We start from the raw sequence: 17,588 nt of genomic DNA, 5'->3' as shown, positions 1-17,588 counted from the left end.
CACGACAAGTCTTCGGTAGATGCAGTCTCGATCTTGCCTCCAGCGTGCAGCTTTCGGAGTCCATCTTGAGAAGAATGAGGGCCCATCAGCCCAGACCGAGGAACATGGGCTGACTAGGTTGGCACCCCCTGATCTAGGACACCGTCAGGCGTCGTCGTGAGATGATGTGCGGATGAGGTGGTGTCGGGTGCTTGGGTGAAAACCCTATCATGGTCGGGACCATGACCAACGCTGATGGCCACCGCGTACCTTCTTGGAGGCATCATTGTATTGTTGCCGCACCCATCCCGCACGGATCACTACAACTCCCGGGGAAACCCTTGATCTTGTTTGATCGGACGATGGCAATGCCTTGGTGTTGTATCCCCCCTTGGGGGCTTCTTCTTTGGAGCTGGGTATTGGCGAGTGGGATTAGCGGATGACAGTGGTTTTGGAGTTGAGGTTTCTGTGGCAACGATGATGGGGAGAGCAATGTTGGAGCCGTGACTATGGTTGAGGTAGTCGTCTCTTCTCTGACGTGTCTACAGGATTGCCTCAGCTGGTATATTGCTGCGAAGTCGAAGCTGCGGTGGGGGCCTCGGTGGCGTACGATGACGGGCAACCGGTGGTTCGTTCGATGATCTTCTGTGGTGCCGGCCGTGCCTAGTTCTTATTCATGGTTCTCCTTCAAAGTCGGAGCCGCGCTGCCTAGTCGCAGGTGACTGAGTTTACAACGAAGTTGGAGTCGTTTGCTTAGGGTTTAGGGATGACAATGACACTTCTAGTGGAGGAGTGATGACGATGACACCCGCGTGCTGTCTCGATGAGGCCCTCGTTGGCGCGGTATGCGTGGGGTATCTTATGTGTGTCGCTCAGCGGTTGTGATGGTTTTCGCCCGGTTCTCCATAATTAACCAAGCAATCTGGTTTTTGCTCGTTTTTTCCATTTAATTGAGCAATTCTTTTCTTCTTAATGAATGCAGGAATCCTGCCATTTTGGAAAGAAAAAATTTGTAAAAAAATCTAGGAGAAAGAAAAATCATTATGTTCCGGTTCTAGAAATTCCATCAAACCCAATATACATAAGTTGTAGAGAAGAGGCCAGAGATAAAGAGGGAAAGAAAAGTCCACGAGAAAGAAAATGTTAAAGAATTCCATATCTCGAATGCCCATCAATTCCATTCTCTCTGGCGACAAGCAACCACGAAGGCGGTGACACACACAAGGTTCAAAGAAACTGATGAAGCGAAAGGAAGATAAATATAAAATATGATAATTTCAATAGCATCGACGCCACCAATATTCGTCGACCCCGACCTCGTACCGACATCACCAATTAGTCAACCGAGAGAAAACCCGATATAACCAATCATCCGTTGGAGGGCGACAAATATAAGAAAAAGCATCGGAGGCCGAAAAACACCATTTGGCGCGAAAAATCGGTCGGAAACAACAAATTAGATGGGTACCCGCCAATGCGTTGTTTTCGTTTGTTTCTGTTGAAAACTATAATAAATACCTAATTCCTTATACATAACTCATGTGACGTTTGCACCAAAATGACTTCAATTGCACGTTTAACATACCATGACATCCAATCTACATGATCTAGTTCCATTTCTATGTTTGGGTTTGAATCATGGAGAGAATCAAAGGAAGCCCTAAAGAAGGCAAGGAAGCGGGCACATGGTAGGGCACAGGAGGAGGCGATCCAGGGAGCGAGTGGTGGTGCTTGGTGCGGCAATCCCTTCTCCGCCCTACCTATGCTTTGCGTCGCCATCTCCTTCCTTGCCTTCCTTCGTGTTCCCTTCCCTTCCCCAACACAAGCCCGGCGCAGCGCATACATACATACACATCGACTCAACTTCCCTCTTCCTCCACCGAAAGTCCAACCTTTTCGCTCCCAATCCACCACCCATCGCCCACCACCAATCCCCCCCTCTCCCTCGTTCGCTTGATTCGATCAGAGAGAGCCCCGCCCCCGCCACCGCCACCAGACCTCGACCAGTCAATCCCCTCTAGGGTTTCGCCTATCGCGCCGCCCAATCGGATCCACCTCCAATGTGAGTTCGCCTGATCCCTCCTCCCCCGCGATTCCCCCGTAATCTTCCGCGCAGATTTGGTTCAATTCGATCGGAAATTTAGGCCGCCCCTGCGTTTATTAATTTGATTTGATGTGTAATCCGATGCAATCCAGCTCGGAATTTCGGACCCTAGACGGCTTTGCGGATAGATTGGAGGGCCGATTTGTTAGAATCCCGCGGATTGACCTTACACACGCGTTCGTTTTATGTGAATATTCGAGATCTCAGGCTTCCTGTAGCCATGGGATTGTTGCTATATGGATTTTGTTTTTGGTCCTCTTGGAAATTTGACGTTTCTGTGGGTTCTCCCCATGCTGGAACCGCAGGATGACGATGAGCGATGACGGAGACCGCACCTGCCCGCTCTGCGCCGAGGAGATGGACATCACTGACCAGCAACTCAAGCCCTGCAAATGTGGCTACGAGGTACTATCCTCATCAGTGACCCCCACCCTGCCATGCCTGCGCAACAACCAGGACGCTCTTTCATTGTTTTGTTTGTGTGTGTGTGTGTGTGCAACTCTGCAGATTTGTGTCTGGTGCTGGCACCACATCATTGACATGGCTGAGAAAGAGGACACAGAGGGGCGCTGCCCTGCCTGCCGCACACGCTATGACAAGGACAGGATTGTTAAGATGGCTGCCACGTGTGACAGGTAATTCCCCGTCTCAAACTTTCACTTTATATGCATTCTCTGCCTCCGAGGGCTGCCATGCTTGCGCCATCAACCGGAGATTCCTTTTCTGGATTAGTCAGCACGCACAAACTCTTTCCTCATGTATCACAATGATAGCCTTGCAACTTACGTTCATTCAATGGATACAGAACGGTAGCAGATAAAAATACAGACAAGAAGCAGAAGACCCAAAAGGTTAAGTCAAAGACACTGACTGTGGAAGCTAAGAAGCATCTGGCCAGTGTCAGAGTTATCCAGAGAAACCTGGTCTACATAATTGGGCTACCTGCAAATTTATGCAATGAGAGTGTGAGCACACTATTCTTTCCTTACATCTGGATTCTTTTTTCTTAGTTAAGATTTGGATTCTGTTAGGACGAGTGACACTGTAAATTGTAGCTCTGATGCCAACATTACTATTATCCTTTGTTTTAGGTACTTGAGCGCAGGGAATACTTTGGTCAGTATGGAAAGGTTTTGAAGGTTTCAGTTTCTCGTCCAACTGGGGCTCCTTCCCAGCAGACATCAACGAACAACGGTATCAGCGTGTATGTCTACAAACGACACTAATGATCTTTTCAATATGCATACATATTGTCCGATGCTACAATCACATTGATAATATCGAGTGACTACTATCCCACCTTTGTGTACTATATGGTGCCTGTAGCCTTTAATACCTGCCTCAGCTATATAATTTTTCATATGCGACTCAGAAAGTAAAGTGAGAGTTTGGTTGCATATTAGGTGGTTTTCCATCAAAAGTAAGTTAAAATAATCGCCGATTCTAACATGACATGTCCTTGATACAACCCTGTCAATTTCAGGCTAATCTAATCTAAATTTTGACCGAGGGCTGCTAGAATTTTATAGCATGTGTAAAGAACATTTGATAGCTTTATAGGCCACATGAAAGATGTAGCTGTCTAGTGTCGCAAAATCTAGGAATCTTTTATGATAAATATAGAAGTGCCTGTTTCAGTCTTGGCATGAATTTACTGACCAAATTATTTTGGACGAGACATTTCCCATGTTTACTGATGCCAGTTCAGTTATTGCTTCTGAAACTATCAGTTTCCTTAGGGTAGATTGTCGTTCTTCGGTGAGTACAAAGTTTCACATTTGTTTTTGGGTACTCCATGTTTCTCTCAGGAGTCATATAGCACTGGCTTGATGTACCTAGTCATATGGTCGTAATGATTGTAAAAATATGGAAAACATGGACTTTGAAATAACTTGAGGCTGTTGGATGAAGTACGCCTTTATTCAGTTTATATATCTAATAACTCTTAGAAACAAAAGAAGGCTTAAAAGAAACATCAGTTTCCCTGAAAATAAGGAGACCCACGAGTGAAAACTCTGGTGGACTCTGTCCATCATGTCTACTCAGAGCTATTTAGTAGCTCACTCTTAATGGATAACCAATACAGATGTATGGTTCCTATTCTCTCCATAATTGTGGACACCATTAGATGTGTTCAAATGCTGGCTCACTAGTTATTACTGTGATATGTGTTCAGATATATTACTTATGCCAAAGAAGAAGAGGCCATCCGGTGTATTCAGGCTGTACACAATTTTGTCTTGGAAGGGAAAGTGCTAAGGTTAGCCTTATACCTTGTCTCTTCTCTAGCAGTTTTGCACAATATTGTTATTCTAATGGTTTTCTATTGTTGCAGAGCATGCTTTGGCACCACGAAATATTGCCATGCATGGCTGCGGAACATGGTACAATTGATGCTTCATTCCGACAGCTTTTACCAGTACTCTACCTATTGCTATCTTTCTCAGTGCTTCGTCATTTTTTTCTCAGACATGTGGGAATCCAGATTGTCTCTATTTGCATGATGTAGGCAGTCAGGAGGATAGTTTCACTAAAGATGAGATAATCTCAGCTTATACCAGGTAACACTTGACTTCCTTTTAACTTGCAATGTGGAACCACAGTTCTTTGTTCTGCTTGCTCCGTCTGTTTTGCTCTAAGCATGCAAATCCTGGCTTATATGATGCTTATATATTTTATTTTATTTGCAATTTTGCATTCTTGCTATATATATATATATATATATATATATATATTTCTCTTTATTTTAGAAGAAGCTCCTGGTCTAATGTTTGGCTTCTCCCTACACTAATGGCCTAGTAGGAAGTTCCGCCTTTCGATGGATTTGGATTTGGATATCTAATGTTGTACTACTACCTACTTTTGGTAGTTTGATTTTAGTTCTTGTCTCAGTTAGACATAATTAACTAAATTGGTAGATTCAGTTGTCATTTCAACTCATTCTCTGATATTTCTATCAGGAGTAGGGTTCCTCAAATGGCGTCTAGTGTTTCCCAAAGACGTGCAGGAACTGTATTGCCTCCTCCAGCAGAGGATTTCTCTTACAGTGCGGTGGTTTCAGCCAAACATACAATCAAGAATGGAACAACTGTATGTTTTAATATTGGACCATTAGAACATATTTTTTCTTGATTTCGTTCTGCTTTCCTACCTAGATATTTTGTTGATAATTCTGTTTTTGTTGGTTTACACTATGTTGCTACACTAATGGCCTTCTTTTTCTTTGCAGAATACCACAGGCCAGTCAAGACTGTCACCTCCAAACAGTAGTTCAGGGAGGTCCACGCTTCCATCAGCTACTTCATGGTATGCTTCCTCCCTAGACTGTTCTGCCACATTTAAAATGCATTGTATTGCTAAATTTGGGTGTGTACAGGGGGCATCGTGATTTGAACACACGGACAACCGCGACTGAGGTGGCGTCCTCACAATCTCTTACTAAATCAAAAGCAGAGGCGCATAGTAATTCACTTTCAAGTTCTTCTATGATTTCGAATTCAAGACTACCTTCTTCATGGAATGATGATACAAGCACAGTACTGAAAATGACTGAAGGACGGCAAGTATCAGAACGAGATAGTTTGTCTAAAACCTTGAAGCCATATAGACCTGGTATTGCAAAGGAAACCCAAGCTGTGACATCATTGGAGTCTTCGTTGGACATAGACTTTTCTACAATACCTTCAGCCTGGAATGATGATGAAGTTGTAGCATCAGATGAGACTTCAAAAGGAAGTGAGGAAAAGCAAGTTGTAAATGGAAAGTTTATTCCTTCAGCATCCTCAAAACCAACGGAACCGGGCCAGATTGGGTCTAAGTCATCAACATCACCAAAGAATGGCGAAGCCGTAAACAGTTCCAAGCAAAATCTTGCAGATTGTGTGCCACATTCAGCAATATCTGGTTCTGTTTTAAAGAGGGATGAGGGTGAGAGTAGACCTGGGGACACAGAAGTCGAGAAGTTGTCTGTTGGGGTAACTTCAGTAACTTTAGATAGCAAAGATACAGTTCATAGTATGGAAGAAAACCAACAGCTGGGTGCAGTTCCCAACACTTCCGCCGTGGTGCCTTTAAGTCAAAGTTTGAAGAAGGAACAATCTCATTTGAAGCTTGCTGGGCTTTCATCATCAGAAAATAAGGACCCTGTACTTTCTTGTCAATCTAGTTCTGATAAGCATCTTGACTGGAGCTCAGAGCTGCAAAGTTGTCGTGTGGCTTCTCCTTTGAATGACATATGGAATTCTTCTGTGGCCACTGATAAACCCCATGCCACTGCTAACACATCACATATTTCTTTGTGGAATGATAAAGAAATTAACCCTACTTCGACAAGTGATGGTAGAACTTCTGGCACCATGCTGCAAACCAGGTTATCTTCAACTGAAAATGCTTCTACCATGTTGAATGGACGTCGTGAGGGGCTAGGACCTATGTATACACCTGATATGGTTTCTGAACATTCTGGTATGCGAAACCACCAGCATAGAGCACTGGATGCAGCAAGAAATGATAACATAGGCAGTTTTGGCAACGCTGTAAGTGGAAATAAAGACGAGGGCAGCATAATTTCTGATATATTGTCTTTGGAGTTTGATCCATGGGATGAGTCGTATTCAACTGCGAACAATTTTGTTAAGATGCTTAATGAATCTGAAAAGAACGATGCACTTTTCAACGCACCTTCATGGAAATCAAAAGGCACCAGTAATGAGTCTAGATTTTCGTTTGCTAGACAGGATAACCAACAGAACTTCCAAGATTCATCTTTCAGAAATTGTGGCACTGATCAGAATTTTAGCTTGCTATCCCAGAATTCTCATGGCAACAGCTATCAGAATGGTGTTGCATTCCAATCGCCGGAGGAAGATTTTTCAAAGAGCAATCCTCTTGCTATGTCAGATATATCAACTGCTGGTGAGTATGATACTTGCGTATTCTGTATTTCACTGAACAGGAAAGTATTTTTGTGCTGCAGTTGGAAGTTCTTTCTAATAGATTTGTATTTTGATTTATTTCAAATGTTGTCACTTGCATATTAAAGGAATATACATTGTGCACTGCAGTATTTTTCATTGAGCATGGTAAACATTGCAACTCATGAAAATAGGTTATTGATTATCGGTAATACCATATATTATATTTGTGATTTTTATATGTGCAATGGCTCGTTGCTGATGTATTTCATTCGCAGGGTCTTCAAGGTCTAAAATATCTGCACCTCCTGGATTCGCGGCACCAGCTAGAGTCCCACCTCCTGGATTTTCATCTCAGGACGGGTTGAATCCCCCACCTGGATTTTCTTCAGGATTCTCATCTCAGGATATGTTGAATCACCCTCATGGATATCCTTCGGGATTTCCATCTCAGGCTGGATCTAATCCCCCTCATGGATTTTCATCTCAGGCTGGATCTAATCCCCCTCATGGATTTTCATCTCAGGCTGGGTCGAACCCGTCTCGTGGATTTAATTCTGGATTTTCATCCCAGGATGGGTCTAACAATATTCCTCCTGGGTTTTCTTCTGCGTTTTCTGCTGGGTTTTCATCCCAGAATGGGTCTAACCAGGCGTATGGCTCCACATTCTCAGGTTTGTTTACCCCCCCTATATTTTCTGCTTCTCCAAAACCAATAATAATTTCAATTTCTCATACATTTGTGATGCTTGGCAGAAACTCGTCTACTTGATAATCTTTTTGGTAGCCACACCAATCAGTATCAACCTCAGATATCTAGACACACGAGTGACATAGAATTTATTGATCCTGCTATATTGGCTGTGGGCAAAGGGCGGATGCCAGGAGTTAGTGATTCAGGGTTGGATTTGAAAAACACTCCTTTTCCAGCACAATTGCAGACATCGAATAATGATCCAAGACTTCAACTACTTATGCAGCAGAGCATGCCCTCTCATCAAAACCTCAGATATACTGACCATGTTCAAGATGCATTCAACCCTATTCAGAATGATAATTATCTGACATCCCGACTTCTGCCACAGAACCATGGTTCTCTATCCCCTTATGCACAGATGTCACTCCAACAACCTAGAAACTCACAGCTTGCAAATGGTCACTGGGATGGCTGGAGTGATTTGAGACAGGGGAATAATGTTCCCATGTCGGACATGTCAAGGATGTTATATCCAACTGAAGCTAACAACTTTCACATGCTGGGTTCAAATGATATGTATAACAGAACCTTTGGACTTTAATTGTCTTTGAAGGTGAATATTGACCTCTCCACGTCTATTTTGGGCGTGTCTCTTGTTCTGAAAGTAACTGGTTGCACAGTGCTTGTCTAATGGTTGTGCTTATGAGCTGGTACGTGAAAGTTCTACTGGAAGGCAGTTGATGCAAATGTGCCGACATGATCCTGAGTTTGAACTAGATCTTCCAAGCACAAGGTATGTGTTTACTGCATTTTATCCACCAATTTGATATACTTGTGTGTGTCCCCTTTTTTGTCCTTGTGTAATTATAGTTTTGCTTTATGTGGTATTGTGAACGTTGCTGGATGTGCCGGCACATTAATGATCGCTTGTTGTTCCCTTGCTTGGTCATCAGGTTCCTTTCTAGGCGAAGTCATACATGAACAGGTGGTCCTTGAAGTATATGGATACATATGGTTTGGGTGCGATGGAAGCTGGCTTGAGAAGAGAGACACCGTTTAGCGTGTATGTTCTATTTCGCCATCGTAGCTGTGTAAATGTTTTCTTGCCTTGGGGATTCGAGAGACTCCTCTGTACATGATTTGTAACTTGCCGCTGGTAGGTCTTTTGTGGTGCATAGAAAGCTCATGTTTTGGTGTGGGGTTTGTTGAATCAAAAACTGAAAGCAAATGTGACAATCATCTATAGCTCAACTGACAATTGTTTGGCATCAAACTGAAGGAAGGTTTTTGACTACATTTGATGTTTGTTACTAGATGTAATGTGTTGTTCTCAAGCAAGCTTTTTGGATCATCTTATTAGTAACAATCGACATGGCTGTGTTAGTTTTGAGATGAACATTCCTCTGACGTCATGAAATTGAATCCAGCAGTTCCATCTTATTTGGCGTGTGATCTTGAGTGCAAACCCGCATCCTGTCTAGTTTTCTATTTGCCCCATCTCCTTGTCCCCCCTATCCTACCAAGGATGACATCCTAACAGTTTGAAACCAATATGAAGCACAAGAACAAGGAAAGCAACAGTTCCAGATCACCAATCTTTCACCATCAAATTCCCAATTTGTAGTGCAAGCTAAAGCTAATGTCATCCACGGCTTTCAAATCATTACCAGGAAAAGTAAAGCCTAACTAACACGTGATCCTTGCCTTCTCCTTGCTTACACGAAGAGCGTCTCTGATGAATCCTAATTCTACCTGAGGCCTGGCCGCATGAGCATTTCATCAAACGACGCGTTCTGCTCCAGATCCACACTGTTGTCGGTGTTGATCGAGACAGAACCCATGGACCTCTTGGACATGAGCTGCTGGACTTGGGGTGCCTCCCGCTGCACCTCGATGGCGATGGCATCCTGGATCTCTTTGAGCACCTCGGAGATGGTTGGCCTCTGCGCGCCCTTTGGCTTCACGCACATGATGCCCACCTCCGCGATCTTCCACACCGACTGCAGGTCGTAGCCGGTATCCAGTGATGCATCAATGATGGCGTCAATGTTCCCACTCTCAATGTGCGACCTAGCCTGCCAATTCCAGTTCATTCATTGGCAGCATTGCTCATCAATATCAGCTTAAACCATGCAGAAAGCTAACAGATTGCAAGATACTTACCCACGCCACAATGTTACGGCAGTTGAGCCCAAAGTTATCACTAGAGATCGGCTCGTGGCCAGAGATTAGCTCAAGTAGGATGACACCAAAACTGTATATGTCACTCTTCTCGGTTAGCTGCTGGGAGATGTAGTACCTACTCGTCGCCATCAAAAAAAGAAAAGGAAAATTATAACTCAGATGCTACCAGGATAGCAAACACTTCAAATCACTAAACCATGGGAAAGTAAACAAACACTATGAGCTCAGGAAAGATGGTCTTACTCTGGATCAAGATACCCAACCGTCCCACGAACTATGCTTGATACATGAGACCCATCGACTGCAGGTTTTGATAGGCCGAAGTCTGCGACTTTTGCCCGCATGTTCTTGTCAAGTAAAATGTTGCTACTCTTAACATCTCTGTGAATTATGGTTGGAGAGCATCCCGTATGGAGGTACTCTATACCTGATATTTGCAATGTTCAAGACAAAAAAAGAGAGATTCAGAATCTTCAGATTGCATACTAGTAGAAGAGTAGGAGGGAAACTGAGGCAGACCTTTCGCAGCATCTTCTGCTATCTCAAGGCGCTTAACCCAGCTAGTTATTTTCACATCATTAGGTCCTCCTGTGAACATCATCAGAATTCAGAGGTTTAATATTTTATATGTTATTCTATTCTGTGGAGTAAAGAGGACATTAATCTAACAGTTCATGTCGGTCCTGCGGACCAAGAGTGAAGAATAGAAATTCAGATACTTAAAAAGACTAAATTTTCTGTGTACTACTGGAATTTCTTAATGGTTCATGGCAACTTTTGGTTTAAGGGCAAAAATCAGCAATGTCAGGCCTGGCGGCCTGTCCACACAGAACAAAAAGCTGATCTATCCTTAAAAAGAAGCTGACCCGAGTACAAGTTTGAGGTCAACCAACTAAACATGTGGTAAAAGGTCCTAAATACAGCTGCCCAGACAAAGTTTTGCCGCTAAAGAAACATTATGTGCATATGCCAACAGTATGCTGTTGATCCCAGCAAACAAATTTAACATCAGCTAAGGGCACTCACCACGAAGGTGCTCTTTTAGTGTTCCGTTGTGCATGAACTCGTACACAAGTATGTTCTTCCCGTCTTGTTGACTGTAACCAAGGAAGGTTACCAAGTTCCTATGATGTATTCTCGAAAGCAACGCCACCTGAAACGATAAGCCAGCTAACTCATCAGGACAACATCTGGAAGAAAAGAAATGCATGAGCATATGGTACATCTTGCATGCAATGGTGCAACCATATCATGACATGGATGTTCAGTAGACCTTTACAGCAGACTACAAGAGGGATGTGTAGACATAGAATGCAAGGATATTTCAAAAGGCAAGCGCCAGGCACCGAAATTGCAGAAACATAGAGAAGGATTATATCTGACTGATCTAAGCTAAGACTATAAAGTATAATTGAGGCAAAAACTGTCTCATGCTCGCAGCACATTAACAGGTCATTAGATTAAGAAAAAAACAGCATGGCATATCAGGTTCTTGCTCCACAACAGGGTGTCGATCTACCAAGCCATACTAAAATCAGCAACAAGTAAACATGCTGTGTTTATCTCTTCAACAGTGAAAAAGGTATGTACTGCCATAGAGCTACACTTGGAGTAGAAACATAAACAAGGCTAAAACAGAAGCAGACCTCATTCAAGAATTCTCGGATGCCCTGATAGGAGTCATTTGTGAGAAGCTTGACTGCGATCTCTCTCCCATCTGCCAGCTTTCCATAGTATACTATGCCAAACCCTCCAGAGCCGATCCTCCTCTCAAATTTATCAGTAGCATCTTCAATTTCTGATAAAGCAAATCTGTGCGCTGTTTCTGTAGCTACTTCACTGAAATACGACCCTAGCTTTTTTGCTGGTGCTGCAAGAACAACAGTTTCTACAAAATGGCAAAAATTAATCAGTGCATGTTCTTACACAGTACCAGAAACATGCACTGAGCCAAAGAACACATACCACGTGAAGGTTTTTTCTTTCTCTTGTGTGTACACAAACAGCATCCAATAGCCACCGCAAGTAACAAGATGGCCCCAACCACAGCACATACGATGATTATGATGGTGCCGTGGCTAATACTATCACTTGGCCCCTGAAGATTATTGCCTGACGAGCTGCAGCAGGTAAGAATTAGAACAGAAGGAACATCCTAAAGAACACTATTATTGTGGCTAATACTATCGCTTGGCCCCCGAAGGACCATTGTTGCTCTCTACGTATGTTACCACTATATGTCACCAAAGTTAAGTGAAGCTTGTCCAGCCACAGTAGTGTTCTCAAGCACATTATTCCACATTAATTAATCTAAAATATGCTAGCTACATCTGCCTAAAGAGAAAGTACTGACTTGAAAATAATGCTCTTCTTGGAAAGTGCCCTTGGAATATGTCCGGAAAGCCTATTGTTCTGAATATACCTGCAATAGTTGAGAATAAGTAAATGCAGAAGTTCTGTTTCTGTAAAGACTCTTGATCAAATGCATTTATTCCAGAAAGATAAAATTAATAGTATCGACAAAAATTTATGAGCAGAGAACATCAGGAAACAAAGAGAGGAATGACGGTCTGGACCACTGTATCAACTTCCATTCTCCATAGAAAGGGGTGCATAAACAAAGTGCACAAAATTATGAAGAACTTACAGCTCTTTGAGGTTAGGTAGATCTCCCAAAGAGGATGGCAACGCACCGTTTAACTGATTGTTTTCAAGGTGACTGCATATATATAAAACCACGTTGGATTAGTTCAATAAATCCTGCAGAATGCTGCTCTATGACAAGAACTGCAAACTCACATATACTGCAGATTTCTGCATCCACTAAAATCAGGGATTCCACCAGAAAATGAGTTACCATCGAGTCTTCTGCATTTACAGAAATAAGTAGATCAGACAAGAGAAAGCAAAAAAAAAAGGATGGAAAGAATGAACCATCTGAGCTTACAACTCGACCATTGCCGATAACTTTGTCAACTCCTCAGGGATACTTCCTGTGATGTTCTTCTCTGACAATGTGCTGTGAGGGACAATTCTTAGGTTTTAATACAAGGAATAAATCAACAAATCCAAAGTGAAGGCAGAATTGCACAATTAAATTTACCATACATTGAAAGAACTCTGGGTGCTGCTTCTGAACTGCATTGCACCCAGGTCCATGACACTGGTAAGCATGGATCACCACCCTCTTGTGCCCAACCTGCTTGAGGATACCGTGAGGCCAAGCTAGACATGGTGTTTGCTGTCAATATTATGCAACACTAAATTAGTCATAAAGTTTTTTTTCACATCAGAGAGAGACTACACAGTTAGCTTGATCTGAAAAAAATATGATAACAATGTGGTCAACTGCTTACCATCTGGAGATCCCATGGTAATCTGGACATGTTTGTAAATTTCCATAGCATTCAAAATAGGTCCCTTTGAAGAATCATTTGTCTTCTTGAACTCGAAAGAGAAAACAAATGGAAGTGTCACATTTGTGTAACCTGGTTGGTACAAACGATACTTCCCCTGCGCATTCTCCTCCACGTCAACAGTTGGTTTACTGAATAATGGCATGCCAGGAACCACTAACTTAAATTTCCTAGTTTCATCTGGGGCCAAATCTTCAATTTCAGCAAAATATGAGACTGCCCATGCATTTCCCGGGAACCCTTCCAAATCAAGCCGGTAGTTCAAGGATCCATTTTGGCCAATCACTGCTGTTTGCATGACCTTTTCAGGTGGTTCTAATTCAGTACCGACGAATACAGGTTTTGTGGTTGTTATTCTTTCAGTCCCTGGAGCAACATCAACAAGGTAATTCGCTCTCCTCAAAGAGTCGGATTCCCATATTCTATCAAATGGATCATCAGGGTACCTGAGAAATTCAAAGGAAGAGCTCCCTTCAACTATATATTTTTATTGAACAAGGCATTTCATGTCAAAACTAAAAACACATGATACTAAGTGAAGCGCGATCAGAACTTTGTTATGTATCCTCCCAAAAAGGGAAGAACTTTTTGTGGCAGTATGGCGCAGTCAGACACTCTAGTGGTAACTGCAAACCTAAGAATAGGACAGAAGATTGCAAGAACAAACACATGTTTTCAATGTTCATATGAAGCTATTGACAATGTTCATATCGTGTACTACCTCCGTTCCGAATTATAAGATGTTTTGGATATCTCAATATAGACTACATATGGACTGAAATGAGTGACCAAACACACTAAAACGCGTCTATATGCATCTGATTCAGAAAAAAGTTAGAACATCTTATAATTTGGAATGGAGGGAGTAGTATACAGTACCTGACTGATTTATTGCCATCAGCACCAAAATTTATCCTTGCGGACAGTGCAAGGAAGAACTGTGCTTCATAGTCAGTATAGTAGAGTGAACCGTTAAACTGGCGAAGCTCGAGTGTAGAGATAAACGGCTGTCCTGTGCTGGCATTGGAGAGGCAGACACTGAGTGTGGGAGCGGCAGCCAAGATAATCGCCTCCTCTACCACCGGCGTGTCGGCATCATCGATTATGACCGTGGACCAGGGAGTGGCTCCGAGGGAGAGATCAAACTTGGGGTAGACGTTGCTGTTGTCGAAGTTTCCGTAGAGGAAGCTAGCCCTGACGAGGTAGCGTGTCCTGGTCCTCACATTCATCGTGTAGCAATACTTGCTGTTGTCTGCTGGAAAATACCTCAGAGTTGAATATTGCTTCTGGAGCTGGTTTTGGACCGGCAGGTTTGTGGCCTGCCCACCGAAGACCAGCTTGGCATCAGAAGTCCACTGGATGCCTATGCCATCTGTGTAATCATCAGCTCCCCCACAATCCAAGCTGATGAAACCTGCACACAAGCCCAATTTGCTATTTTTATTTTGCTGGTCCCCTGAACTTAGAAAGTATAATAGCATACATGACTTAGCAAGTATAGCATACATGTGTTGCATAATAAGAAGATGAAATCTGAGTGGATTATCAACCAGTACATGAACATGCATATGCTGCGGAAACCTCCTTAGGAATCTGGACTCTTTCGGCATCTAAGGCTATGGATTCTAACCTAAGAAGGTGCGCCAATCCTCCATGGCCCAAGAATCTCGCGAGAAGAGAAGGAAGGGCGACTCACCAGGCTGAGCAGCGGAGAGCGAGAGGAGCAGCAGCAGCTGGAGCTGGAGGAGAAGCGCGGCGGCGGACGCCATGGGGTTCCCTCTCGAGACCTCACTCCCACGGAGGCAAGCAAAGCAGAGAAGCAGCTAGGCAACCCGAGCTGCTGCTGCTGCTCGTCCGTCGATCTTGAGCAGACACCCTCCCGACTCCCGAGTATCAAGGGGTCAAAACCGACCGGATCCTCATCCCAGCCCAGGCGCAGGAGGAGAGGAGGAGCACAACGGCGGCCTGCTGTGTCCTTCCTTCACTCCATTGTTTCCGCCGAGGTGCTGCCAGCGACTGCGAGCGGGGAAAGGCTCTGCTTGCGGCTCCTCCTCCTCTGGTTCCGGGTGTGGGAAGTGGGAACAGCGCAGCGCAAAGCTGGAGGAAGAAGATGAGCACACGCCGCAATCCGTAGGCTGCTGGTGCTCCTTTTGCTGCTGGGGAGAAAGAAATCGACGGACTGGGGGCGCTTTGATTGTTCAAAAATCGACAAAAGGAGGATGGATTAGGGGCGGGCGGCGAGAGAGCGCGTCTGTCTGCCCGTCTCAGTGGAGAAAAGGCAGTGTGGAAGACAGTGAAAAAGAAAGACGAAAGGAGCCCCACCTGGGGAGAAAGGTACGGCTGACGGGCCGGGCCCACCGCCGCTGGCAACCCAAAGCAAAAGGGTGGGCGACACTAATTCTCTTGGAGCTGTGTGGGAGGAGCGCTGTGGACCGTCTTGTGGCCCTTCTTGTGGTGGGTGCTACCATGTGGTAGTAGCTAGGGTGTTTTTTTTACTACTATATACATACTTTCATAGTCTTCAATGGGAGATTTTTATAAAGGAAAAAAAGAACCAACCCAAATCTCTCCTTAGTGAGCAAAGTATCAAATGGTTAACCACAAGAATCCCTCAAAAGCAATCTTCCTCTATCTGCCGTCGTTATGAACGGACAGGAATGCATAGTGCACAAAACGATCTCATAGGTACTCATTTCTAGAGGCATACCGGACCATTTTTTAAGACAATACATATGTCTTTTTTTTTCTCATACACTTTTAATTGTGTTGGGTTTTAACCACGTCATTAGTCGATTATTTTACTTTCCTCGCCAGTCACACCCACATCAGAAAAATAGTAGGCGCCACGACATGGGTCGATACAAATTGAAGAGGATGATCTAATGACCCTATACAGTTTACTTGATAGCCAAATGTACCCATGAATTATAACGGTACATTTGTTGGCGCAACATGACTACAACCCACAGAAGAGGATGATACATGGGGATGCAGGAAGGCTGGCAAAACCCGTTTCGAGATTTTGCATTGTTTTCTAGAGTAGAGGCTAATGAAAACAACCATACTTGAGGTGCAAGATTGAAATCAGACATAGTTAATAGTACTCTCGACATTATTCTTTTGAGCACAGTTATAGTTTTTAACTACATTTGCATGAATGCACATTGCATAGTCTAAGAGATTACTCTTGTCCTTGGTGAAAACCCTTGTCCCGTCCTTTATTGGTCAAGTTCAGCAGCGACAAACTTATTTTGTTATCTTGTTGAAGGCATTGTCTGCTTGCTATTCTGCTGATCTTCATTGAGTGGTCTCGGTAACCAGGATGAAAATCCTTGTCTAGACCATCTCCGGTCAGATGTGGCGACAATGGTGCGAGGACCTTTATCCCTCATTAAATGCATTGTTATGAAAGAAGTCGACTTAATCGTAGGTGTTTATTTCATATTAATATTTTGTAATGGTTTGGCTATGATTGAATGTTACTCTGTACTTTGCTTAAGACTAATCAACAAGAATGGATGTGTGCATCACAGTAATGCATAAGCCAGGGTTTAACCTCCTTTTAATAAGAAAAAAAATCAGAGAGAAAAATAAATGCTCATCAGACGAGTGGTTGCCTTGTAGGTTCGTGGCCTAGTACGTAGTAGTTCAAAGTGCATATATTGAGCTAATCCGTCCATGTTTCATGTATGCATGGTACGGCGGACAACAAACTCCATCATCAACCTACGTATGCATGGTACGGCGGACAACAAACTCCATCATCAACCTTCGTACGTACTTACAAGCTTGCCAAAGCTAGTATACCAACTTGATAATTTCATCTATGTGTAGCACGTACGACAGATCTGCCTGTTGAACCGAAATGACCAATGATCAAACGTGAATGTAACTAAAAAATACAGATTCGGTAACAACTTTATCATAGTAAAAGCATGCTCTATCATTGTTCCCTGGCGTCCCGGCTAGCGAGTACGTACTGTGCCCTTTTTCTCTCTCAACTTTTCTCTGAGATTTAAAAGTAAAGGCACGTACGTGACCAAAAAGAAATAAAGGAGGGACATGAGCAGCAACATGGATCCATGCATGATTCCGTTCCAATTCCATCATATACCATGCATGCATGGCTCTGTGTGAAAAGAGAGAGGATTAAGGGCCAGTTCTTTTGATGGCTTCTAGAATAAGCTGTCCCCTACTTAGCTTATTCTAGAAGCTCAACCAAACTTTTTTTAGAAGCCTAGTAGTTAAGACTTGACTAGTAAATTTTTAAAAAGAAAATTTTGGTTGGGCTTCTA

The 17,588-nt window shown here is 43.4% G+C and overlaps 2 protein-coding genes across 3 annotated transcripts; one reads left to right on the top strand and one right to left on the bottom strand.

The window, feature by feature from the left end:
- Positions 1-1,695: 1,695 nt before the first annotated feature.
- Positions 1,696-8,989, top strand: LOC125508782 (uncharacterized). Of its 2 annotated transcripts, XM_048673578.2 has the most exons (14): positions 1,698-2,041; positions 2,389-2,488; positions 2,591-2,718; positions 2,889-3,048; positions 3,175-3,287; positions 4,260-4,343; positions 4,419-4,467; positions 4,553-4,644; positions 5,044-5,173; positions 5,313-5,389; positions 5,460-6,997; positions 7,275-7,670; positions 7,753-8,486; positions 8,647-8,989. In XM_048673578.2, coding segments are annotated over exons 1-13 (3,411 nt in total). In that variant the 5' UTR covers positions 1,698-2,039; the 3' UTR covers positions 8,295-8,486; positions 8,647-8,989. The 2 variants fall into 2 exon arrangements, with proteins under 2 accessions (XP_087382121.1, XP_048529535.2); XM_087525995.1 differs by having other exon boundaries at positions 1,696-2,041; positions 4,260-4,467.
- Positions 8,990-9,246: 257 nt separating this feature from the next.
- LOC125508783 (Leucine-rich repeat protein kinase family protein) lies at positions 9,247-15,579 on the bottom strand. Its single transcript, XM_048673579.2, has 15 exons — positions 14,990-15,579; positions 14,173-14,707; positions 13,234-13,739; positions 12,986-13,118; positions 12,825-12,896; positions 12,677-12,745; positions 12,525-12,596; positions 12,231-12,299; positions 11,843-11,997; positions 11,524-11,765; positions 10,904-11,030; positions 10,397-10,465; positions 10,121-10,304; positions 9,857-9,992; positions 9,247-9,768 (listed from the first exon to the last, which is right to left on the bottom strand). The coding sequence occupies exons 1-15, from the start codon at positions 15,060-15,062 to the stop codon at positions 9,442-9,444; spliced, it is 2,769 nt and encodes a 922-aa protein (XP_048529536.1). The 5' UTR covers positions 15,063-15,579; the 3' UTR covers positions 9,247-9,441.
- Between the last annotated feature and the right edge of the window lie 2,009 nt (positions 15,580-17,588).

The sequence above is a fragment of the Triticum urartu genome, chromosome 5A (genome assembly GCF_056163025.1).
Source record: "Triticum urartu cultivar PI428250 chromosome 5A, HENAU_Tu73, whole genome shotgun sequence".
NCBI classification, from domain to species: domain Eukaryota; kingdom Viridiplantae; phylum Streptophyta; class Magnoliopsida; order Poales; family Poaceae; genus Triticum; species Triticum urartu.
The sequence above is the reverse complement of the archived record's forward strand: the minus strand, read 5'-3'. Positions and strand labels throughout refer to the sequence as shown.